Source organism: Oncorhynchus nerka, linkage group LG6 (genome assembly GCF_034236695.1).
Source record: "Oncorhynchus nerka isolate Pitt River linkage group LG6, Oner_Uvic_2.0, whole genome shotgun sequence".
In the NCBI taxonomy this organism is placed as follows: domain Eukaryota; kingdom Metazoa; phylum Chordata; class Actinopteri; order Salmoniformes; family Salmonidae; genus Oncorhynchus; species Oncorhynchus nerka.
In genome coordinates, this window is record NC_088401.1 from 33,282,135 (window position 1) to 33,308,465 (window position 26,331).

General features: G+C 42.4%; 1 protein-coding gene across 1 annotated transcript; it reads left to right on the plus strand.

Moving 5' to 3' along the window:
* The first annotated feature begins 2,631 nt into the window (after positions 1-2,631).
* LOC115131065 (transmembrane protein 236) lies at positions 2,632-15,902 on the plus strand. The gene is made up of 4 exons (XM_029662676.1): positions 2,632-3,026; positions 3,379-3,451; positions 8,258-8,381; positions 14,528-15,902. Exons 1-4 carry the CDS (start codon positions 2,755-2,757, stop codon positions 15,241-15,243), a joined length of 1,185 nt encoding a protein of 394 aa, XP_029518536.1. The 5' UTR covers positions 2,632-2,754; the 3' UTR covers positions 15,244-15,902.
* Positions 15,903-26,331: the final 10,429 nt, after the last annotated feature.

Sequence of the window (26,331 nt, forward strand, 5' to 3'; positions counted from 1 at the left end):
AATAAATAACGGTTACTTAGAGGTGTAAAACAAGGTTGCCCTCTGTCACCATACCTATTTCTATGGCCATTGTTACAGGTAAAAATCAGATCCAATGATAACATTGAGGGGATAAAAATGAGTGGTTGAGACAAAAGTATCAATATACTCCGATGATACAAGTTTCTCTTGAGTCCTAAATATTCAACCTTGAAGGGCCTTATTGAGGACCTGGATAATTTCCCCAGTTTCTCTGGACTAAAACCCAACTATGATAAGTCCACTATATATTACAGATTTGGTATGCAAAAGATACAAACTTTAAATTGCCATGTGGTGTCCTGATTAAATGGGTGGATGGGGAAGTTGATGTGCTTGGTGTACACATCCCGGAAAAGACTAACGCTCTTGAAACTATTAACTTTCATAGTAAGCAAAATAAATAAGATCTTGAAACCGTGGACAGGGACGGAAAATCTTCAGAAATCTACCTGTCCATCTACGGAAAAATTACTCTGATTGATTCCCTAGTGATATCGCAGTTTACTTATCTGTTAATGGCTCTACCGGCTCCATGAGAATCTTTTTTAAAGTAATGTGAAAAAATAATATATTGTTTCTTTTGAAATAGCAAACCAGATAATGTTAAACAGGCTTATTTATATAGCGAACATTAGTTTGGAGGGTAAAAACTAAGGAATATTAAGGCATTAAACCTCTCACTTAAAGCCTCCATTATATCTAAAATATATATTAATCCAAACTGCATGTTTTTATTCAACATTTTACTGTGGGCTAAATCAGGGTCACACAGAGTGTTTCTTGATAGTCTTAAACAAATATACTTGAAAACAAAAGTATAAACCTCACACACGGTTATGGGCTTTATAAAAGAAGACACCTGTACCATGTCAGATACTCTGTATAGTTTACATTTAGAGTTTGCATCCCAATATTACACTTTATATACATCACAGACTGAAATATAACAAAACTGTTTGACATAGAAACACAAGATTTATAGTGTTTTTTAAATAAATAATGTTTATTAATTATGAAATTATCCAAAATATTTATAATATTCTACCCATGAGGCCACTAGGTCATTGGATTGCAGGAAAGGGCTACCCTCTTGAGGTGGAAAAATATATTTTTTTATGGACTTGAACATGTGTTCTTTATGACAGAATGTAAAAATGAGGTGAAATCACATTTTATAGGGACCAAAAGGCACCGAATTGGTGGAACGACTCATTAACATCAGAACTTGATCGCCAGCATGTAAGCTCAGCAGAATACTACCAGAGAGGTTATTAACTATTGATTTATACAGTGTATTTGTATTTTAGCAGTACTGAATTGGCAGGCGGTATGTTGTGGCATGCTTCGAGCAGTGTGTCGTCACACAACAAGCGAATACCTCACCCCCAGTAAAGGGTCACTGGAGAGTAACCTGATGCTTGTAGATGCAATTGGGAGCCTAGTCATATTTGCCATTTGATCCAAGCACGATGTTTGTGTTAGACGGTAATCTCAACGTCTGCCCAGAGCAGACTATATGTGGGGGAGGACCCTGGAGGCAGGGAGTCTGCGCATAAATACATCTCATTATTGTAGGTAAACTTGCATGGTTAGGTTCACGACTACAGAGTGCCCGTCGGATTATCTTTCTCATAGCTTCTTGTATATCAGTCAGATAGAGTTACTCTTTATTATGATTCTATTTGTCATTTACTAATCGGCATTCACAGTCCCCAGGTCCAGAACAAATGAGTGCATGGAACTCCCTTCCATCTTATATAGCGTAAGTGAACAGAAAACCTGGTTTAAAAAAAACATATAAAGCAACACCTCACGACACAACGCCGTGTGACCTACTTTTTGTGTGTATGTACTGTGTAACTGATCACATACATGTCAGTACAAATAAGATCAAATAATTCAAGACTAACATAATTCCATTTCTCTTCAGTAACACTTGATCGAGCTTGTCTTCAAAGTTGACTCTCTCCCTCTCTTTTCCTCTCTTACACCTCTCTCTTCTTCCCCGCTCTCTATTACTCCCTCCTTCCCTTGTGCTTCTTCCTGTCTCCTCTACACTCACTTCGGTCTGGCCTGGAAGGGGATACATCATCTCTGCATCTCTTTTACAGTATCAGAGAACACACTTCTTGAGATTGAGGTTTTTATGGCTTTTGGTTGCAGCCCAACACTGTGTTGTGTCACACTGCTGGCAGAGTGTTGCAGAGTACCACAAGATGGGAATGTGTAGTCATGGCATGAATGAACATGCAAAGCACAGGACAGCCAAAGCATGAAGAGCTCTCTTTCTCTCTGCTAATTTAACATGGGACTGGACATGTATGGTGTTATCATTATATTATTCCATATGATTCTGCTCCATAGACCTTTTCCTTTTGGTTTCACATCTCTTCCAAGGCTTCAGCCTCTTTCTGAAAAATAATATCCTTGAAGGGCCAGAGAGAGAGAGACAATTTGTTTTGTAACCTCCATAAAGAGGTTAGAGGGGCAGCCGCATCACACCGTCCCGCTGGCGCCGATATAGGTACACAATGCCTAGTGCAGTGTAAGCAAACGGCAGAGCAGTGAGCTGGGGTTGTAGCGTGTGGAAAATGCTAGTGGACACAGACAATGCAGCGGGCCAAGGCCTAACCAGCCCTCAGAGGGACAGGGGTCGCTTCACTGCGACAACAGTCCCCTCTCTCCCTCCCTCCCTCTTTTTTTCAGTGCCCCCAGCACAGGGGCTGCCACAGCATGGCCTCGGGGAGGACGCTGAAGTTCGCCCTGTGCGAGGTGCTGCAGTTCGCAGGCCTGTGCGTGCCGCTCTTCATCGTCATGCAGAGGTTCGCCCTCATTGTAGCGCGGGTCAAAAGCGTGGCGCAGCCACCCGGCGACGCAAGCACCGCCTACTGGCTCACCGTGGCCTCCTCCATCGCCTATGTCACCTCTGCTGCCCTGCTTGTCTGGGTGCCCATGAAGTACATGGTGTTCACGAATAAGAAGTTTCTTGTCGGGAGGAAGAAGTGGTGAGTGTCTGTCTGGCCTGTCTGGTCTGTGGCCTAGTTGGGAATCCACTGTCTAAGCTAGGAGCTAGGAGCTGTAGCTGTGATATAACAGCACAGTGTTTTCTGGAACAGAGCCTTGGGGTGTAGTAATGGCTGTCGGGTCTTTCTGGCGTGAACCTGACCGGTAGCTGTGCTGTGTTCGATTCTCGACGGGCTTGCAATTGTTTTTGCAGTATACGTACATTTCCAAATGCATCAATATTTTAATTTTTGAAAACCTCTAGCCTATAACTCAAACTATCCCTCCTTTATCTATCTCCTTTTCTCTCTCTCTCTCTCTCTCTCTCTCTCTCTCTCTCTCTCTCTCTCTCAGGAGGCCGGTGGCCCTGGTCTATATGATCCTTTCCACATTACCCTGCTTTGCCTTTCTCATCGCCAGCTCAGAGGTAAACCATGTGACCCCAGTAGTATCCATCATTTGTTAATTCTCATCTCAGTGTGTCTATGTTTGACCATTGACACTCGACCTGTTGGTTACCTTCTATGTCAGAGGTATTCACTTCCAGGCCTTGAGGTCTGCAGTACTGCTAGTTTTCAGTTCCTCCTCCCCCCAGTAGCTGCTTAATAGATAACAGTTTTTCTCAGTCGCTTTGGTGCATTTCTTAGATCAAAAGTGCAATTCTTGATACTACTTGTACAAATTCCAAATCATCTAGTCACTTGTGCACATCATTAAAGCAATTTCTTATTCCTTTGAACAAATTGCAATTGATAATGTACAAGTGTCAGCTTTTTTCCACATTAGCAATTGCTCATGTCATGTTGATCAAAATATAGTAGATGGTTCTCTGTTGAATAGTCTTACCCCTCAAAACATCTAGGCATTAGTTCCTTGCATAAGCCATTACATGCAAAATTGTTGAACTATTTGTCATAAACTGTCAAGCATAGTTTTACACATTTCTATTAAACCTTTTGTACAAAAACGTGAATTAATGAATTGTGCAGGTGAAATTGACCCTCACTCATGAAGGAATGTAAAGTGTTAGTTCAACCAACAATCAACCAGTTGTCTAAATTGCTCAAAGGTGCATCTCATGAAGAATCAATTGGCAAGCATATATAGACAGACCACAAAACAGAGTTGCAATTTTCCAATAATGGATGGACCAGGAAACGAACAGGGTCAACAGCCAAGAGGAGGAAGAAGAGGAGCAAGGATGCTTGGTGGAAGGCAAAACAGAGGATGAGGCAAAAGAGGACATAGGCGATAATCTGATGACATAAGGGCCACTATTGTAGATCATGTCGTCAATCATGGCCTTACAATGGCTGAGGCGGGTCGAAGGGTGCAGCCGAATATTGGGAGATCAAGTTTTTGTCTATGTGAAAGTGTGCGATGCATCACTGCATTTTTCCCCACATAGGACTGCAAGATTACCTCAAACCGGTGGCAGTGGACGCCTTTTCACACCTCAACAGGAGGAGGATATTTGCACCATGGTCCTAGCAAACAATGCCATTAGACTCAGGGAAATACAAAGGACCATTATAGAAGACAACGATGTCTTTGAAAACATCCATACGGTTAGCATCTCAACCATTGACAGGGTGCTGCATAGAAACCAGATGAGTATGAAACAGCTGTACCGTGTACCATTCCAAAGGAATGAGGACAGAGTTAAGGAGCTACGGTACCAGTATGTACAGGTAAAGGAATACCTAGGATAGGATAAAGTAATCCCTCTCACCCCCCCTCCCCCTTAAAAGATTTAGATGCACTATTGTAAAGTGGCTGTTCCACTGGATGTCATAAGGTGAATGCACCAATTTGTAAGTCGCTCTGGATAAGAGCGTCTGCTAAATGACTTAAATGTAAAAATGTAAAACATATATCTATGTAACTACTTTACAGCAACATTTTATAGTGATACATAGTACAGTAAGCATAAACTGCACACATTTCCATTGCTGTGGAAGGAACATGCAATATATGTACATTTTATGTCACTCTTCCTTACCAAAACAAATTCAACTGTGTGTTCTGGGATATAGCGTATAATGGAGTTGGAATCAAGTGAACCCTCTCACAACTTTGTATACGTGGATGAGGCTGGCTTCAACCTGACCAAATGCAGAAGGTGGGGTCGGAATATCATCGGTCACAGAGCTACTGTGGATTTGCCAGGCCAACGGGGAGGAAATATCACCATGTGTGCTGCTATTTCGGAGCATGGTGTCCTAACCCATATCCCCCTTATAGGGCCATACAACACCCAGCATCTACTCAACTTTTTAGAGACTCTCTACAGGGCTCTCATCCCTGATGATGAGAGGGTTCTGTTTAGAGAGGATTTGCCAAAGTATGTGGTCATTTGTGACAAAGTGAGTTTCCATCGATCAAACATGGCAATGGTTTGTGACCCACCCGAGGATGCTCATAGAATTCCTCCCACCTTATTCACCATTCCTTAACCCAATTGAGGTGTTCTTTTCAGCATGGAGGTGGAAGGTGTACGATCGTCAGCCACACACATAGATGACCCTGCTGGCTGCAATGGATGCAGCATGTGAGGACATCACAGTAGACGCCTGCAGAGGATGGATAAGGCATTCCAAAAGATTCTTTCCACGTTGCATTGGAAGTGAACATATCCGGTGTGATGTGGATGAGAATATGTGGGCCGACAGACAGGAACGTCTGGATGTGTAGAGACAGCACAACAGTGCTGCGGGCAAAGTTGTGCCTTAGGGGTGGTTTCCTGAGTTTCTTTCTAATTGAGTTTTTTTCCCTTTGTGCCCCTTGGGTTGTCCAGTCTCTTTCAATCAATAACCCACGTACAGTAATATGTAAATAGTACTGTTGAAATTGATATATGCCATAGAAGTGCAGCCTTGTGCATTTTCAATGCAGTAACTGTCATCCAAACTGTAGCCTAAGTTTACATCAGGTAATACTGTCAAAGTACACAGTTACATTGACAACATGCCTAAACATTTTGACGACCTTGTTCGTGAACAATGACTCAATGACTTATCATTCTGATGACACTGACATGATCATTGGCATGAATACTTACTTTTGAGAGATGTACTAAGGATTTTTAGTGACTGACTAGCTTTAGAAACATATCTATTGTATATTGCAGTTTGTACAAATTGTTCTGAGAAATGCACTTATTATTTTGCACATGTTAGGGATGATGTGAAAAATGCACCAAAGCGACTGAGAAAAACTGTAATGCCATTGAGCTGTCCGAGAGTCCACGCACCTGATGTCCCTGATTGGAGTCGAGGAATGATGAAAACAAGTAGACGTCAATGTCTGGATTGTACTACTCCACTTCTATGTCATTCTACTGTATGTCTAGATCAGGGATGGGTAACTGGCAGCCCCCCCCCAACCCCATTTTGTAGGCCCGCGGACCAGTTAGAACAATAGAATCAACATTTGGTTGTGCATCAGCAGTCACTCAATTAGCCCATGTCAGCTATTTTGATTTATTTATTGGTAAATTAGTCTAGTGGCTAGCTATCTAAACTTTTAGAAAGCATGGTTGAATTATCTACCGGGAAGGGGCCCATTGATCATCAGTTATCATATTAAAATTGGCAAACATTTGCTTCCACCTTCTGGCAAAATGTGTAGAATTGCTTGAAATTAGTTATAAAATTGCTAAATCTTCTTTCCGCCCCATGGCAAAATGTTTAGAATTGCAGCAAACTTGCTTTAAAACGGCAACATTTTCTCTCTGCCCCTTGACAAAATGTGCATAATTGCAGGAAATTAAAACTTTTTAAGATGTGCCGCTAAAATGTGTTGCTCGCAGGGGGGCCCATTAGCCACTGGGCAGACCGAAGAGCCACTGCGGCCCCTCATGATGTGCTCTGTTTTTTTGTGGTCCCCCATCCCCCTCAAGTTGCCCATCCCTTGTCTAGATGGTTCTATGCACATCAAACCCTACTACGCAGAATGCCGACTGTAGTCTACTCATACCATTATGGCACCACCACAGCAGAGTCATAGCGGGGGTCTTATGAGAGAGGAGGGGGTAAAGGTAATGAGAGCAGAGGAACAGTTGGGTTCTCAGGGGAGCAATCTACAGACCTATGACCAAGTAGCAACTGATAAGCAGCTGAGTTCCTCATCCTGCCCCAGCCACCCTGGTCACATTGGCTGTCTGTCTGGCACTTTCCCACTTCCTGTCTGTGATGTGCCCACCTCCTATTAGCTGTCTATGAAGCACTTTTTAAGGGTTACAAAAGGTCCATGGGTGACTCAGGTCCTTGGTTTATCTGCTCTCTTTTACATAAGAGGAGCCATAAATTCAGCCCTGTCTCTTTTGTTCCGTGTCCTGTAGAGTACATACCAGAGCTAAGTGATTAGCTCACTAACCAAGTGTCACAGAGGGTATACACTGAGTGTACAAAACATTAGGAACACCTTCCCAATATTAAGTTGCACACTCTTTTTTCCCCCTCAGAACAGCCTCAATTCATCAGGGCATGTTCCACAGGGATGCTGGCCCATGTTGACTCCAATGCTTCCCATGCTTGGCTGGATGTCCTTTGGGTGATGGACTGTTGTTGATACACACGGGAAACTGTTGAGCATGAAAAACCCAATCAGCATTGCAGTTCTTGACATATTCAAACCAGTGCGCCTGGCACCTACTACCATACCCCCTTCAAAGGCACTTAAATATTTTGTCTTGCCCATTCACCCTCTGAATGGCACACATACACAATCCATGCCTCAATCGTCTCAAGGCTCAAAAATCGTTCTTTAACCTCAGCCATTTACATTACATTTAAGTCATTTAGCAGACGCTCTTATCCAGAGCGACTTACAAATTGGTGCATTCACCTTATGACATCCAGTGGAACAGTAGTGCATCTAAATCTTTTAAGGGGGGGGGGTGAGAGGGATTACTTTATCCTATCCTAGGTATTCCTTAAAGAGGTGGGCCCCTTCATCTACACTGACTGAAGTAGATTTAACAGGTGACAGCAATAAGGGATCATAGTTTTCACCTGGTCAGTCTATGTCCTGGAAAGAGCAGGCGTTCCTAATGTTTTGTACACTCAATGTACAGCACTCATAGGGTTGTATGCAGTGTTTGGAGAAGGTTTGGAGGGGAAGTCAAGCTGGTACCTGACTGGCACATGACGGTTCCATTAGATCACAATCGGGGCTAGCATTGTAGTCTGATTTGAATCACTGATTGGTTTTGATCATTGTTTTCTCTCAGGTGCAGATCAATAACAGTATAAGACAGGATACGTTTGCAGAGCTCCCCGTGTCGTTGGTGCTCTTCTCTCTCATCTGCATCGATATTGTGGAGAGGATCCGCCACAGTCGACTCACTGGACACGGTGAGAATACAAAGCTCTGTGTTAAACACACACTTTAATTGAACATTGGCTAGCTACTCAACCTGGTCTAAGGGCAATTTGTTGGATTTGGTATGTAAATGAGTTCCCTCCATTTAGAAAGATACACTACATGACCAAAAGTATATGGACACCTGCTCGTTTGAACATCTCATTCCAAAATCATCTGCATTAATATGGAGTTAGTCCTCCTTTTGCTGCTATAACAGCCTCCACTCTTCTGGGAAGGCTTTCCACTAGATGTTGGAAAACTGCTGCGGGAACTTGCTTCCATTCAGCCACAAGTGCATTAGTGAACATCCGGCACTGATGTTGGGCGATTAGGCCTGTCTCTGCATTCCAATTCATTCCAAATATGTTTGATGGGTTTGAGATCAGGGCTCTGTGCAGGCCAGTCAAGTTCTTCCACACCGATCTCGAGAAACCTTTTCTGAATGGACCTCGCTTTGTGCACAGGGGCATTGTCATGCTGAAACAGGAAAGGGCTTTCTCCAAACTGTTGCCACAAAGTTTGAAGCACATAATTGTCTAGAATGTAATTGTATGCTATAGCATTGAGATTTCCCTTCACCGGAACTAAGGGGCCTAAAAACAGCCGCAGAACATTATTCCTCCTCCACCAAACTTTACAGTTGGCACTATGCATTGGGGCAGGTAGGGTTCACCTGGCATCTGCCAAACCTAGATATGTCTGTTGGACTGCCAGATGGTGAAGCGTGATTCATCACTCCAGAGAACGCATTTCCAGTACTTGTGCTAACCTTTTAGTTTTGTGGTATCCAATCGGTAGTTACAGTCTTGTCCTATCGCTGCAACTCCCGTATGGACTCGGAAGAGGCGAAGGTCGAGAGCCGTGCGTCCTCCAAAACACAACCCAACCCAGCCGCAATGCCCACTTAACCCGGAAGCCAGCTGCACCAATGTGTCGGAGGAAACATTGTGTCAGCGTGCACTGTGCCCGGCCCGTCACGGGAGTTGCTAGTGCGCGATGGGACAAGGACATCCCTGCCGGCCAAAGCCTTCCCTAACCCAGATGACATTGGGCCAATTGTGCACCGCCTCCTGGTCTCCCAGTCGCGGCAAGCTAGGACAGAGCCTGGACTCGAACCCAGAATCTCTAGTGGCACAGCTAGCACTGCGATCCAGTGCTTTAGACTGCTGAGCCACCTGGGAGGCCCAGAGGCAGTTTTAAACTTGGTAGTGAGTGTTGCAACTGAGGAAAGATGCTTTTTTACGAGTTAAGTGCTTCAGCACTCTGCGGTCCCGTTTTGTGAGCTTGTGTGGCCTACCACTTCACGGCTGAGTTGTTGTTGCTCCTAGACATTTTCACTTCACAATAACAGCACTTGAAGTTGACCGAGGCATCTCTAGCGAGGCAGAAATTTGACGAACTGACTTGTCGCATGACGGTGCGATGTTGAAAGTCACTGAGCTCTTCAGTAAGGCCATTCTACTGTCAATGATTGTCTATGGAGATTGCATGGCTGTTTGCTCGATTTTATACACCTATCATAACCGTGTGTGGCTGAAATAGCCCAATCCACTCATTTGAAGTCATACAAATTAGAGGATGTATAGTATAATACTTCTTGCTCGGTTGTACAGTAGCATATGAATTGGATGACATAGTATTATGCGTCTTTCGCTGAGACCATGTTGCTTGTTGCGTTCTAACAACAAATTAGAATTACTGGGAGAATTTACATTGGTGGTTAGGAGAACTAATGACAAAGGTTAGGATAATCTATGTAAAAGTTTAGGAGAACTAGGTTAAGTTTAGGAAAAGGGTTAGGAGAAGGATTTGCTCAAAGCTACAGTTGTCCCTGACGTGAGTGGAACACGCAACCTTTGGATTGCTAGACACTCGTCCATCCTCCCGACCAACCTCCCTACTTTAGTTTCTGTCTGAAGTTACTAGACCATTAGTACATATCATACGTCTTGTAGGTGTACAAAAATACGTGTAGTATGCTTTGTATGGATCTGAGGCCAGGCTGAGCAGCTGTTGCATCTAATCAACCAAACAATACATGATCCACTGAGCACAACCTCTTGTCACATGCAGCGGGACCAACAGTAGTGTAATTTCATGACGACAACAATACTCACACTATCAGGGGATATGTCCTCTATCTCAGGAAATTAACAGGAAATGCTATGTATGACCCACCAACTGATTATTCGTAACAGTGCCGAATTGGCAAAAACCATGACGTTGTTCTAAGGGTGGCTGTCATTTTCTTGGAATCCCTTTATTTGAAGAAATGGCCAGATCCAAAACGTTTGTCCTTTCCCACTGATCAGAAAAGCTATTGGTCAAATATAGTGCCTATATAGCCCAGAGAGAAAATCCCTGTGTTTGTGCTGTGTTCTACTTTGTTGGACTCTGGTTAAATCAACGTTGTTCTAATGTCATTTGTCAATGTATTGTGATGTGGAATCTATGTTATTAAAGTACATTGGATTTGCAAAAAGTCCAACTTTTTTGAAGTTGAAATTTCAACCCCAGGATTATGTGATGCTAACCAATTTTCAACATAGACGAATCTTGTATAATAAAATAACGTTGAATTTGTACCTTTTGAAACAACGTCAGATCTTCAATGTTATTTATATCCACTATCAGAAAAAAAAGCAATAGGCTTGGCAGCATCTCCAACTGGAGAATTGATCTATAGCTACCCTTTGGTCTCCCATCCAGAGTTTCAACAAAGCCCAGCGTAGCTATTTCACACTGACTACTACAAATGTGCTATCGTGAGAATGATTATTGAGAATTCTCCACTTAAAATGTTTATAGATTCACTGTTGCTATTGAAGTAATTTCAAAGAGTAAGTTTAATGACATGAAATTAAATGAAACCATACTTTATTAATCATACTGTATATCATGAATTATACTGTTTAGGCCTATATAGGACAGGTATCGTTTCAATTCAACTCAGGATTCAACTAAATATAGTTTCATGCTTTGGTTGATTTCAAATGTAATCTACACGTGAGTTATTAATATGTTGGATTCACATCTCCATCTCAAACAAATTTAAGTGAAGAATAGGACTAAATCAAATAAAAATGATTTAAAGTGCATTTAAAGTTTGATTTGATTTAGTGCTGTTTAGTCGTATTCTTTCTTTATAAGGGCTCAGGGCCAGACGCAGATGGTTTGAGTGACTGATATTTATTAGTTCCAAAAGGCTTAGGCAAGAGAATAGTCATAGACAGGCAAAAGGTCAAAACCAGATCAGAGTCCAGGAGGCACAGAGTGGCAGGCAGGCTCGAGGTCACGGCAAGCAGACTGGTCAGGCAGGCGGGTTAGTCCAGAAAACAGGCAAGGGTCAAAACCGGGAGGACTAGCAAAAGAGGGAATAGCAAAAGCACGGGGAAAAACACGCTGGTTGACTTGAACATACAAGACAAACGGCCACAGAGAGCCAGGAAACAGGGATAAATACACTGGGGAAAATAAGCGACACCTGGAGGGGGTTGAGACAATCACAAGGACAGGTGAAACAGATCAGGACGTGACATTAGTATGTGAACACCCCTTCAAATGAGTGGATTTGGCTATTTCACCCACACCCATTGCTGAAAGGTGTAAAGTGGAAATGTTTAGGCTCAACAATGGCTCGGAGACCGCCGAGTGCTGTAGCGCGTAACACGTAAAAATCGCCTGTCCTTGGTTGCAACATTCACTACCAAGTTCCAAACTGCCTCTGGAAGCAGCGTCAGCACAATAACTGTTCATTGGGAGTTTCATGAAATGGGTTTCCATGGACAAGCAGCCACACACAAGCCTAAGATCACCATGCGCAATGCCAAGCGTTGGCTGGAGTGGTGTAAAGCTCACCACCATTGGACTCTGGAGCAGTGGAAATGCGTTCTCTGGAGTGATGAATCTCCCAGGCGGATGGGTTTGGCGGATGCCCCAATGCATAGTGCCAATTCAATATTTTATGGTTTGGTTTAGGTCCCTTAGTTCTAGTAAATGGAAATCTTAACAGTACAACATACAATGACAAATTTGTGCAAAAAGCGAGGTCCATACAGAAATGGTTTGTTGAGATCAGTGTGGAAGAACTTGACTGACCTGCACAGAGCCCTGACCTCAACCCCATCAAACACCTTTGAGATTAATTGGAACACCGACTGCAAGCCAGACTTGATTGCCCAACATCAGTGCCCGACCTCACTAATGCTTTCGTGGCTGAATGGAAGCAAGTCCCAGCAGTGTTGCAACATCTAGTGGAAAGACTTCCCAGAATAGTGGAGGCTGTTAGGCAGCAAAAGGGGGAACAACTCCATATTAATGCTCATGATTTCAGAATGAGATGTTCGACGAGCAGGTGTCCACATACTTTTGGTAATGTAGTGTACATAACCTTCTAATGTTGAGCTGTTGTTGCATTGACAATCAAACACAATACTATATCACTTTTGCATTAGAGTAAATAGCAGACAATTTTCTATGTATAAACAAGTTTATGAGTCAATATATATTTTCATATTTGCACTATTAATATAAAGTGTATAAATATATAAAAAACATTCAGAGTGAGAGTATCAGAACAACACTCTGAAGGGAGGCATTTCTCTCAAGCACACATTCATAGCTAAGCTACAACAACATTTCTGAATAATTTTGCTGACTCAAAAGATAATTACTAGAAAAAAGGATGTCCCTGTTTCACAATCATGCCAATTCATAGGAAAGAAATAAGGAAGTGGCCAATCGTGAGGTCATTTGGGAATCTACTAATCACAGTGAGACTGAGACTTCATCAGAAGTGAGATTAGTTTAAAATAAATAAATATATATATATATATATATATATATATAAACATTACCAAATTCAAACAAACCTTCCATAGTTGGCTACTGTAGAAAATCAAGTGTTAGATTGTGTGAAAAGCTCTCAAATGGTTGAGAATATGTGGGCTTCATGAAAAAAAGTCAGAATAACCTAGGTCACACTTTACATTACGTTGCACTGATATGTCAACAGGAATCTCTCAACTAAATCGCTCTGCAAATAAACCCATCACTCCCAGCAAAGTTGTGATTGGATTTTTATCCTATTCTTTAACTTCGATTTTTGGTTGAGATGGAGACCGAATCCAACATATAATTTATTAAGTCAGTGGCAAAGAACTACCCAAGCAGAAGACACATCTCCTTCAAATGTTGACATTTGGTTGTGTTGACAAACAAAACACAATTCAATATCACTTTTGCAATAGAGTCGATAGAGCCTGTTTACGTGTTAACAAATTATATGTTGGATTCACGTCTGCAACTCTACCAAAAAAATGAAAGTTAAAGAAGAGGATTAAGCCAGTGGCTCAGATGAAACTATCCAAGAAGTAGATACATCTCCTTTTAAATGTTGATATTTGGTTGCATTGTCAACCAAACACAATTCAATATTACTTAATATTACTTAATATTACTTAATTACTTAATATTACTAATACAGTAATTGGCTTAAAGAGTAACACATCCACGGCCATTGAAGTTACTGTAACTAAATAATGTCCTCCTATGTAATCATAGAAAGGGTGCATAATCAAGATAGCATGCAAAGGTCGCAGTTCTGTGGAGATCTTCACAATTGCTACAATAAAGAATTTCAAAGAGCATTTATCACTTGCACTATGCATAGTGTACGTACTTTTAAAATAATCTCAACTGCAATCCAGGTCATTTGGTTGTGCGATAAGATAAAGCGCAGTGGTAACACATTAACGTTTAAAAAATATATATATATATCTGACTTATTCCCAATTGAACATTGTTGAAAAAATGGTTGAAAGTGCAGTGATAAAACATTTCAGTGACAACTAAACCAAAAATCAGACACGGTTTTTCCATAAAAATTTGCCTGTGCTTTTAGACGGTTGAAAGCATAGTGATAACACATTTGGTATTCAACAAACTTTTGGCTGTTTTCTTAAGGGGGTGAATGTAGATTGTAATCTTATCTATCAACGTCTCAACCAAATATTACCCAATTGTCCACGTTGAAATGACGTGGTGTGCTCCATGGTTCTGTGCCATAATGAGATGTTCTGATCTGGGTTGTTATCACATGGTTAACATACCCATGTGCTGTTGTCTTTCCATCCAGCTAACGAATTGGCCCGAGATGCTGAGATCCCTTCCACTCTCCTCATGAACGTAACCCCAGTGACACCGGTAAACCCAGAAAACCCTGCGGCACCCGTAATGCCAGGTGTGCCCAGGCACCCTACACAACCAGGGCAACCTGGTAGTCCAAATGGGCAGGACCAGAACGGGGCGGGGTCTCAACCAGAGGCCAATTGGACACTCCAGGGGATGCCAGGTAACCAGATACAAGGCAGACAGTTCAGCATGTCAGGCCTGAGCTCGCGCTCGGCATGCTCTGCACGCTCCGCCAGCATGTCCGCAGACCATGGCGTCTCACCATATGCCTACACAGGCGCGTTGCGCTTCTTGTGTGCCAGCGATGCCCGAGCCGAAGTGTTTGTGGACAGCTTTCTGTTCTGGATGGACACGGTAGAGATGGTGAGGGTGGCAGGGCACCCGGCGGTCTACTACTCGGGCTGGGTGTTCCCTATCTACATCTTCAGCTACCTGTCGTGCCTGCGGCTGGTAGTCATGCCCCACAGTCCCCTGCTGTCGTTGCTAGGCGTGGCCCTGCAGGATCTGCCTTTCCTGTTTGTGCGTATCGGCCTCATTGCCTTCTTCGGCTTTGTAACGCCACTCCTCTACCTGATGAAGAACTTGCTTGTTTGTCTGGCCTTCATCTACTTCAACTTCATGACCAAGCTGAGGGTCTTCAACACCGAGAGGATGTTCTGATGTGAGCTGCCGGCCACGTATGAGAAAAAACTATGGACTGTGATAGACTTTATGACAGAGACAAAGGAGTCACCAAACCAAAGGAAGACAAAAAAAAGAACAGGCTCACACAGCGATGACAATAGGATGTTATGGAGAACATGAAAAGAATTGGAGAGCATTACTGTGTGCACCACAGCCAAGACAGATGGATCCATTTCATAATGATGATTCTGATGAAAGGAGGGACAGGACGACATTGTGGTGCTTTTTTCAAGTTAAAAGGGAACTCTTCGGTAATGTGTTCCCGTAAAGGGGAGGGAGGACATTAACTGTCAGAGGGCTATGTGACGTCTCAGTGTTATCTTATTTCCTCCTTGTTCCAAGTAGGATTTTTTTACCCTTCAATTCCCCTTGCCCCCAACCTGAACTATGGCACTTTGAGAATGTAAAAAACCTGTCATGTCACTTCTTACAGATTTTATAACAGAGAATATATGATTTTTCTATTCTATTACTAAGTGCAGTGAATGTGTAAGAATATACATCAACGTTGTTATACATCCCAGATGTATTTTCTTTGCTAGGTTATGATATTATCCACAAAAACAAAGCGTGAGTTTGTACAAATGAAACATATTTGGGGGGGGTAAAAAATAATAAAGAAAAAGAGAAAGAAATCTGTTTCAGGACATGATTTCACATGAGCATGGACTGTGTATGACTGCATTTACATGTGTGTTTACATTCTGTTCATGTATTTCTCTGTATGTTAGTACATGATGGTGCATGATTGTGTTTTTTTTTTCAGGCCCTCCCCAGCCTCGTTCAGCCTATGATGGTGCAGGGTGACAGGGCTCCATGTTGGGCTTTCCACAATGGGCCTGCGCGCTCTGGCCTCCCCTCACTTCCCCTGGCAGGAAGCAGGATATCCTCCCTTCTTCTGTCCCCTCTTTTCTGGAGAACCATCCATCCCCGCGGTGCCCTCACAATTCCTCCTGAGTGGTTATTGTCCCACCAATCCACAACATCAGCAGTCTGTGTGGTAGAGGAGAAGAGCCTGCCCATTTCTCCCCCCCATCCCTCTCCCCCATCCCTCTCCCATTCTTCTCCCTTCCCTGCCACTAAGTCAGCAAAAGTTATTTCATTTGGGGCTACCGTGGCCTTATTCACTTGGCTGATCTGACATCTCTACAGTGTAATTTCCCAAAACAGTTGGCCACTAAATCACTTAAATTCCAAAAATACAAGCTTCTGGGGATTTTTTACACATTTCTCTTGTCTGCTCTCGTCACGTATCATCTACCTCAAGGGCCTTTTTTCGGCATACAGTGAGTATGATGTGGGCAGTGTGATAAAACACACACCAAACACTTTTGGTGCAAACTGCCTCCTACTGTATCTTTCAAATGTCCTGTCTGATGAAAATGTTCCCTTATATGACACACAGCGCATTATTGTCCTCTGAAAACACACACATCTTCATGACCAACTGTCACCTCCTGTGCCATAAACTTCCCGCAAATCTATGGCAAATTTGCTGCAAACTAAATAGTGTGCCACAAAATGTTGCCAGAAGTTTGCAAATGTTTGCCTCTAGTGGTGAATCTACAACAATAATATTTATTGCCACTAGTGAACTTTTTCTGGCAAACAATTCTCTCAAGATTCTATTTGAATCTGTGGCAACAACAGTTTACCAGTTTACCGTTTCTGGTGAACACATGAGTTCCAAGACCAGTAACCATTGACGACTAGTCAGGGGATGAAGAAAAATCGGTTAGAAACTGTAAACCAACCAATGTAGCTACCTACTGAAGTTGTTCGGTGAGTGTCTAACATCCTAATAAACATTTTGTTAAATAATTGATGCCTGCTTAGCAATATCATGTGTTATGGAATAGAGTGAAAAACATTTTGTTGCTAGATTAGTTTCAATCTGTCAGCAGCACTGACTGGCTAGCGAGCCAGTTAGTTAGTGGCTAGCACTTAGCTATCTAACATTAGATATCATATTTTGCACAATTGATAATGATTTGCCCAAGCACATATTTTTTGGTGAATACATTTCTGTATTTTAGCTAATATCAATAATATGCATGTCATTATGCTAGTGTCACTGTTCAGTAGCATGTTAGCTAGCACAACAGCTAAGGTAGCAACAATATGAACTGACTTGATATCAAAGTAAAACATCACTTTTACCCTTCCGTTACAAGGATGGGATGGGCAAAAATGACCAAACACAATTACAAAATTGAATTACAAAATACAATAAATATCATTCTATCAATGTAAACTACACAATGCTTGTATTTTAAAATACTAAAATACATTTGCAAGTAGCCGGCCTGAACAGCAACAACATTCTCAGTAACGGTTACAAAAACCTTTTACTTGCTATGACTGTGATATGTGATGGTAGAGCTAAAGTGTAGAGCTGCCGCTTTCAAGGAGCGGGACTCTAACCCGGAAGCTTATAAGAAATCTCGCTATGCCCTCCGACGAACCATCAAACAGGCAAAGCGTCAATACAGGGCTAAGATTGAATTGTACTACACTGGCTCCGACGCTCGTCGGATGTGGCAGGGCTTGCAAACTATTACAGACTACAAAGGGAAGCACAGCTGCGAGCTGCCCAGTGACACAAGCCTACCAGACAAACTAAATGACTTCTATGCTCGCTTCAAGGCAAGCAACACTGAAGAATGTATGAGAGCATCAGCTGTTCTGGACGACTGTGTGATCACACTCTCTGTAGCTGATGTGAGTAAGACCTTTAAACAGGTCAACATTCACAAGGTCGCAGGGCCAGACGTATTACCAGGACATATACTCCGAGCATCCGCTGACCAACTGGAAAGTGTCTTCACTGACATTTTCAACCTGTCCCAGACTGAGTCTGGAATACCAACACGTTTCAAGGAGACCACCATAGTCCCTGTGCCCAAGAACACTAAGGTTATTAGGCACAGTCCCCTCCTGTACTCCCTGTTCACTCATGACTGCATGGCCAGGCACGACTCCAACACCATCATTAAATTTGCCGATGACACAACAGTGGTAGGCCTGATCATCGAGAACGATGAGACAGCCTATAGGGAGGAGGTCAGAGACCTGGCCGTGTGGTGCAAGGACAACAACCTCTCCCTCAATGTGATCAAGACAAAGGACATGATTGTGGACTACAGGGAAAGGAGGACTGAGCACTCCCCCATTCTCATTGACGGGGCTGTAGTGGAGCAGGTTGAGAGTTTCAAGTTCCTTGGTGTCCACATCACCAACAAACTAATATGGTCCAAGCACACCAAGACAGTAGTGAAGTGGGCAAGACAAAACCTATTCCGCCTCAAACCTATTCCGCCTCAAAATCTTTGGCATGGGTCCTCAGATCCTCAAAATGTTTTACAGATGCACCATCGAGAGCATCCTGACTGGTTGCATCACTGCCTGGTATGGAAACTGCCCGGCCTCCGACCGCCAGGCACTACAGAGGGTAGCGAGTATGGCCCAGTACATCACCGGGGCCAAGCTTCCTGCTATCCATGACCTCTATACCAGGCGGTGTCAGACTCCAGCCACACTAGTCATAGACTGTTCTCTCTGCTACCACACGGCAAGTGTTACCGGAGCCCCAAGTCTAGGTCCAACAGGCTTCTTAACAGCTACTACCCCCAAGCCATGAGACTCCTGAACAGCTAATCAAATGGCTACACAGACTATTTGCTTTGTCCCCCCTCTCTTTTACGCTGCTGCGACTCTGTTTATTATCTATGCATAGTCACTTTAACTCTACCTACATCTACATATTATCTCAATTACCTTGACTAACCTGTGCTCCCGCACATTGACTCTGTACCGGTACCCCCTGTATATAGACTCGCTATTGTTATTTTAGTGTTTCTTAAATTTTTTCATTTATCCATTTTTTACTTAACACTTCTTTTCTTAAAACTGCATTGTAGGTTAAGGGCTTGTAAGGAAGCATTTCACTGTAAGGTGTTGTGTTCGGTGCATGTGACAAATACAATTTGATTTGACTTGAATTTACCTAACCTGCTAGGAAAACAAATCTTCTGTCTTGAGAAACCATCAGTCTCGTCACACCGGAACTGACCAATGGCAGGTATCAATGGGCATTTCCTAATATCAGGGAAAACCCACATCAAGAAATGCCCTAAATTGCAGTCTGCAATTACACCATATTCCCTAAACCTGCTAATTTAGAAAAACCTGTTACCCTTCTAGACAAAACCTTGTTTTGCGGCGGAGCTCATTAAAATAATACTCAGCATGCTTTGCAATTCCCAATTTTTACATATACATTTATATTTAGTTCATTAAGCAGACTCTCTTATCACACCAGAGTGCCATCAGACTTCTGATACAAATGCAGGGTGAAAGGGGGCCACAAAATGGTGAAAATGTTAATTACAGCTCTCAAAAATACCTTGTTACAAAAAACATTGAGTGTAGTTCAGCCCAGTGTAATACAAATACATGTAACAGAAATACTGCCCATCTCTGACCGTGGTGTTGGAAGGGGGTGCATCAACACCCTGAAAAGATACTTGTGGTGCACTCACTCATAACAATTTATTGAGTGATAAATGAGTGTATCGTCTTCGAGCTTAATAAGCTGCATGTATTATTCTCATAAATGTAGCCTATACATTCAACCTTTGTAATAATTAGATCTTTCATTGCTTTAAACTAGTAGCTAGCTGTGTCGTGGCTTCTTTCTTTCTTTCTAGAAGGAATCAGTCACAAGGCAAAAAGACAGATTGAGGCCTTCAATCAAACTGAGGAAAGAGAAATATGTGTGCACCAGGTCAAGGTTTCTTGCATACATGGTTTTGAGATGTACACTTAAATGGAAACTGTCATTTAAAAAAAGTAATTTTGGGGGTATTATCAACAATAAAATACTTGTTTTAGGGCAGCATGCTGTCAATTATAGTACATTGTGGGAAAATGTTGTGGTCGGGGAAAGAATTGCAGTATTTCGAATTCCACCCCACAGAATACAGTACCGTAGAGTATCTTTGGAGTGCCAAAATCCTTTTGACCACTAGTCTCATGCTATTGTTGTTTCTGGCTCATGAACATATTTTGAGGCGTGATTTGTAAGCAGCAACAATTGTTGCACCCGTGAGTGCAAATGCTGTACAAATGGGCTCTTACAGACAGGCTACATAGTTTCACATGTAGATAATCACATGATACATGATACATATAATATTGCACATTTTGAAAATGTGGTTTTTGAGCAAATATCATATTTGTTTTTGGAACACTTCATGTGTGAAATAAAAAATTAAGCTTTATGATACACAGTGTTTATGATACAGCGGGTAGATTAATTCAGCTTTATGATACACAGTGTTTATGATACAGCGGGTAGATTAATTCAGCTTTATGATACACAGTGTTTATGATACAGGGGGTAGATTAATTCAGCTTTATGATACACAGTGCTTATGATACAGAGGGTAGATTAATTCAGCTTTATGATACACAGTGTTTATGATACAGCGGGTAGATTAATTCAGCTTTATGATACACAGTGTTTATGATACAGCGGGTAGATTAATTCAGCTTTATGATACACAGTGTTTATGATACAGGGGGTAGATTAATTCAGCTTTATGATACACAGTGTTTATGATACAGCGGGTAGATTAATTCAGCTTTATGATACACAGTGTTTATGATACAGGGGGTAGATTAATTCAGCTTTATGATACACAGTGCTTATGATACAGAGGGTAGATTAATTCAGCTTTATGATACACAGTGTTTATGATACAGAGGGTAGATTAATTCAGCTTTATGATACACAGTGTTTATGATACAGAGGGTAGATTAATTCAGCTTTATGATACACAGTGTTTATGATACAGAGGGTAGATTAATTCAGCTTTATGATACACAGTGTTTATGATACAGAGGGTAGATTAATTCAGCTTTATGATACACAGAGGGTAGATCAACTTTAATATTGCAGATAGATTGTGGCTTCCATCAATGTCCTGTAATTGTCTGCATCATTTCCAATCCCCCATATATTTTTTGTAAATATATATATATTTATAAATATATTTTCCTTTATTATTGTCCCCTAACCCTACCACCCCTCCCCTAATTTGAGTAAACTAATGAACAACAACACTTAGGCTTCTACTTCCAGCTTATACATACTATATACATTTTACCGACACAGTATATTTTACATTTAGTTATCTTGTTTTTTTTGTCCCTCCCTTCAGCTCCACTCAACCCCTGCGATCGATCTCTGAACACCATACAGTTTTGATTTCTAGATGCCATATATTTGAGTGCTGTGATGTTTTTAATCCAGCGTAGTTTTGTGCATCAGTTCATTAACCATGTGCCATGGAATCGATCGGAACCTCAAAAATTTCTTCCCAACTATTTTGTCATCTATATGGCACAGCTGACACATTTTTGGTCCTTAAATTAAAATGGTATACTTTTTTATTTATCACAACTTTCTTCAACCTATTATGGTCTTTAATGCAGGGCCGACAGACAAGTTCCTTACTTTCTCCCCCTTCCACTTTCCTCTTCAATTTCTGTGGTAATGCTGCAATTAGTTTGGGTTAGCTGCAAGTGTGACATAACTGCACCAGTCCTATTTATGATATAATTTACAAAGATTATACTGATTCTTTTTTAAATTCTTTAAAAAAAAAAGTTTTAAATATTTTTTTATATATAAATGTTTATTTTTATTTTTATCAATTAGTATATTTGAGTCTAACCATAATATATTTTGACCATGGGGTGAGACATTCTTACTAATCTGATAGATAACAGGTTTGGAGTGGTTAAAACATGCTAATAACGGTTATCTGAGTATATCAAAAAAGGTTTGGTATACCTCAACTGGGATACCATCCAGCCCTGGAGTTTTCCCAGACTTAAAGGCTTTAAATGAATCAATACGTTTCTCTGTAATTTGGCCTTCACATGAGTCTTTCTGTACAGCTGTTCATTTTCTATTGTTAGTAAAAAAAACATCTTTGTTACTAATTCTTTGTTTCAGGCCTCCAGAGTGGTGCAGTGGTCTAAAGACACTACCTGTGTCACTAGAGATCCTGATTCGAGTCCAGGCTCCGTTGCAGCCAGCCGTGACCGGGAGACCCATGGGTCGGTGCACAATTGGCCCAGCGTCGTCCGGGTTAGGGGAGGGTTTGGCCGACAGGGATGTTTTTGTCCAATCGTGCACAAGCGACTCCTGTGGCGGGCAGGGCGCAATGCACGCTGACACGGTCTCCAGGTGTTTGGTGCTTTTGTTTGTTGATTGCTTTGAATCAATTGTGTTGAGGCTTGGCTGGAGAAAAATATTGTATACTGTGGCTCTCTAGGAACAGTTGCCCACACATTTAAAGGTGGATTTAGTAGGTCTAAGACCAAGTTTATGCTAGCAGCATTGTTTTTATATGCTAAAAATATATAGAATGCCTGTTTAAGTGAGAAGCAGAGCAACATCAAGGCAACTTTGTAACAGCAGACCTTGTTTTTCCAAAGCCAAACCAACCCTGAGTCTACCTTTCAAGATGTCAAAATAGAAAATGTTTTCAGTAATTGAATCCAACCATATATGTGACAATTTTTCCATTTTAAGAAAATCAGTTATTTTATATTATTAATTGTGTGTACCACATTAGGTGTCTCATGGTTGACAAATAATTCACCGTACCCATATCTTCCAACAACAATTTATATTTTTTTGTTATTTAAAAACAAACTTGTTTTTATTGCCGTTTTAATTTTTAGAATGTGGAAGGACAGTATATCTCCAGTGATGATTTCAGTTTGTGGAAGAACAGGATATGTGACATTTTGCATGACTCTTGTAAGATGTCCTTTTTTAACACCTGATATGATGTTTTATGTACTTTCAAGTACAGATGCCCTTCATGTAAATAACTTAAATGCAATATGTAGTTAATTCATTTGTATGGAGGTTCATTTAAAGGTCGTCTATCAACTTTAGCACTGATTACTTTTCTCAAAAGTTGAGTCATGAAATCGTAGTCTCATTTAAAATGAAGCCCCAATGTGAACATAACTGCAAAAATAGAATACAATTCAATTCAATCAAAACAAGCACAACTTGTACATATCAAATATGGATCAATGTGATGTGCCAATATGCATGTCCATTATGCAGGTCCCAAAGGTCAATATTACAAAATGTTCAGAAAACCATTCTCTTTGCGTTTAACACTATGATAAGCAATTCAGTTTTGAATTGCGTTAAACCCATGCTAAAGGCAAGAAATGTCCTTCTGTACTGAGCTGACAGCAGTAAATAAGTATTAACTGCTTAGAGTTAATGCTAAATGTGGTGACAGAGAGACGTACTGTATATTGTAATGAATAAAAAAAGGGAATTAAAGATCAAATGAACACTCATTTGTTTTTAATTCATTCAGATTAAAAAAGGTTCAAATGATCACACACAAAATATTTCTCAACAGAACACATTGTACATAACATTTTCTACACGAGGAACAACATCTTAAAATTAAATTAATTCAATATATTGTGCTGGTTCAAATCATACACAAATTGATTCACATCAAACACCTACTATACATTTAATTTCCTACAATAGGGGTGACATGTCTTCTGAAATGTATTCAGATTCAACATACTATACAGGTTCAGGGGATCATAAACTCACAGAAGAAAACGGTTAATTATGTAGCTTGGTTTAACAACAAATGATTCACTCTGCAGTGATTTATAAAAAGAACGGGCAGCAGCTGGCAAATAGTTGAGCATGGTCATCAGATCTTGGTACTTGGTTTTTTGATGGGCAGAGGACTCTCATATGCTCTAGGGTAGTGGCTTGCAAAATAGGGAGGTTGAGGTGTAGCTCCTTGTTTTGGTTTGGAGATCAGTCACGATTTCCATCCCTCAAATAGACTGTGGCTCTGTCTGGCGTACAGATTCCAAGGATCCTCAACTGAAATTAGAACAGAAACATTAAGTTCCTGACATCAATAAACAACGTTCACAGTCAAGCATTAGGATATTTTATTGTTAGAACATGTCACACTCTGACCATTATTTGAGTTGTTTGTTTCTATGTTTTGTTTGGTCAGGGTGTGATATGAGTGGGCATTCTATGTTGCATGTCTAGTTAGTCTGTTTCTATGTGTTTTGGCCTGATATGGTTCTCCATCAGAGGCAGGTGTTTGTCGTTGTCTCTGATTGGGAACCATATTTAGGTACCCTGTTTTGTATTGTGGTTCGTGGGTTATTGTCTATGTGATGTTGCATGTTAGCACTCAGTATCTATAGCGGTCACGTTCGTCTTGTTATTTTGTATAGTTTGTTTAGTGTTGGTCTTCATTAATGAATAGAAGATGTATTCATATCACCTTGGTCTCCTCAATACGACAATCGTGATAGAGTAACCCACCAACAATGGACCAAGCAGCGTGGTAACGGCCAGCAGCAGCAGCGGCAAAGAACGCAGGACTCATGGACTTGGGAGGAGATTCTAGACGGCGAAGGACCCTGGGCACAGCCAGGGGAATATCGCCGCCCCAAAGCAGAGCTGGAGGCAGCGAAAGGCGCCGGTATGAGGAGGCAGCACGGCAGTGCGGCTGGAAGCCTGAGAGGCAGCCCCAAAAATGTATTGGGGGGAGGCACAGGGAGAGTGTGGCAGAGTCAGGAGTCAGACCTGAGCCAACTCCCCCTGCTTATCATGGGGAGCCAAGGATGGAACCAGAGCTGGTCAGGGCGGTATTGGAGGTGAGCGAAGCAGAGACAGTGAAGGAGTTAATGGGGAGATTGGAGGAGAGAGTTATGAGGGAAGTGCTGTGTTGGTGCCTGAGGCATGACATCCACCCGACGGAGCGTGTCGGGGATTTGATGTCACCTGGGTCAGCTCTCCATACTCGTCCTGAGGTGCATGCTAGCCGTCTGGTGAAGACTGTGCCAGCCCCACGCACCAGGCCTCCTGTGCGTCTTCCAAGCCCTGCACGTCCTGTGCCAGCTCGGCGTTACAGTTCTCCGAGCCGTGCTTACCGTGGCGGGCGTTGTACTGGTCAGGCACTGTGTTATGCGGCGGAGTGCATGGTGTCCCCAGTATGCGTGCTTAGCCCGGTGCGCTACATCCCAGCTCCCCGCATCTGCTGGGCTAGGGTGAGGATCCAGCCAGGGCGGATAGTGCCATCCCTGCTCTCAAGATCTCCAGTGTGCCTTCACGGTCCGGTCTATCCGGTGCCACCTCCACGCACCAGCCCTCCGGTGGCAGCCCCCCGCACCAGGCTGTCTCTCCGTCTCATCCCTACAGGTGCCCCGGCCTGTCCAGCGCTGCCAGAGCCTTCCTCCTGTCCTGAGCGGCCAGAGTCTCCCGTCTGTCCTGAGCCGCCAGAGCCTCCCGTCTGTCCTGAGCCACCAGAGCCGCCAGCCAGCCAGGAGCCGCCAGAGCCGTCAGCCAGCCAGGATCCGCCAGAGCCGTCAGCCAGCCAGGAGCCGCCAAAGCCGTCAGCCAGCCAGGAGCCGCCAGAGCCGTCAACCAGCCAGGACCCGCCAGAGCCGTCAGCCAGTCCAGAGCTGCCCCTCAGTCCGGAGCTGCACCTCAGTCCGGAGCTGCCCCTCAGTCCGGAGCTGCCCCTCAGTCCAGAGGCGCTCCTCAGTCCAGTGGGGCTGCATGTTAGCACTCAGTATCTATAGCGGTCACGTTCGTCTTGTTATTTTGTATAGTTTGTTTAGTGTTGGTCTTCATTAATAAATAGAAGATGTATTCATATCACGCTGCACCTTGGTCTCCTCAATACGACGATCGTGACAGAACAACATGTTGCATGTTGATGGGATGTTAGTAAACTATTCTCTGTGCAATACCTGGTACTTTTAACCATCTCACTGCGGTGATCTGTAGTCGAGCTGGTCGCTTGAGGACAGAGTCCGGGAGGTGCCTGAAGTGTTCACATTGCATGCTCATCACCTTGAATGGTTTTGCTGGTTGTGCTTCAAGTATCAACTTTGAAACATCATCAGGTGTATGAAGGACTGACACCTTGCGCCTCTTCTCGATGGTGGCAAAAGATCGATCACAAG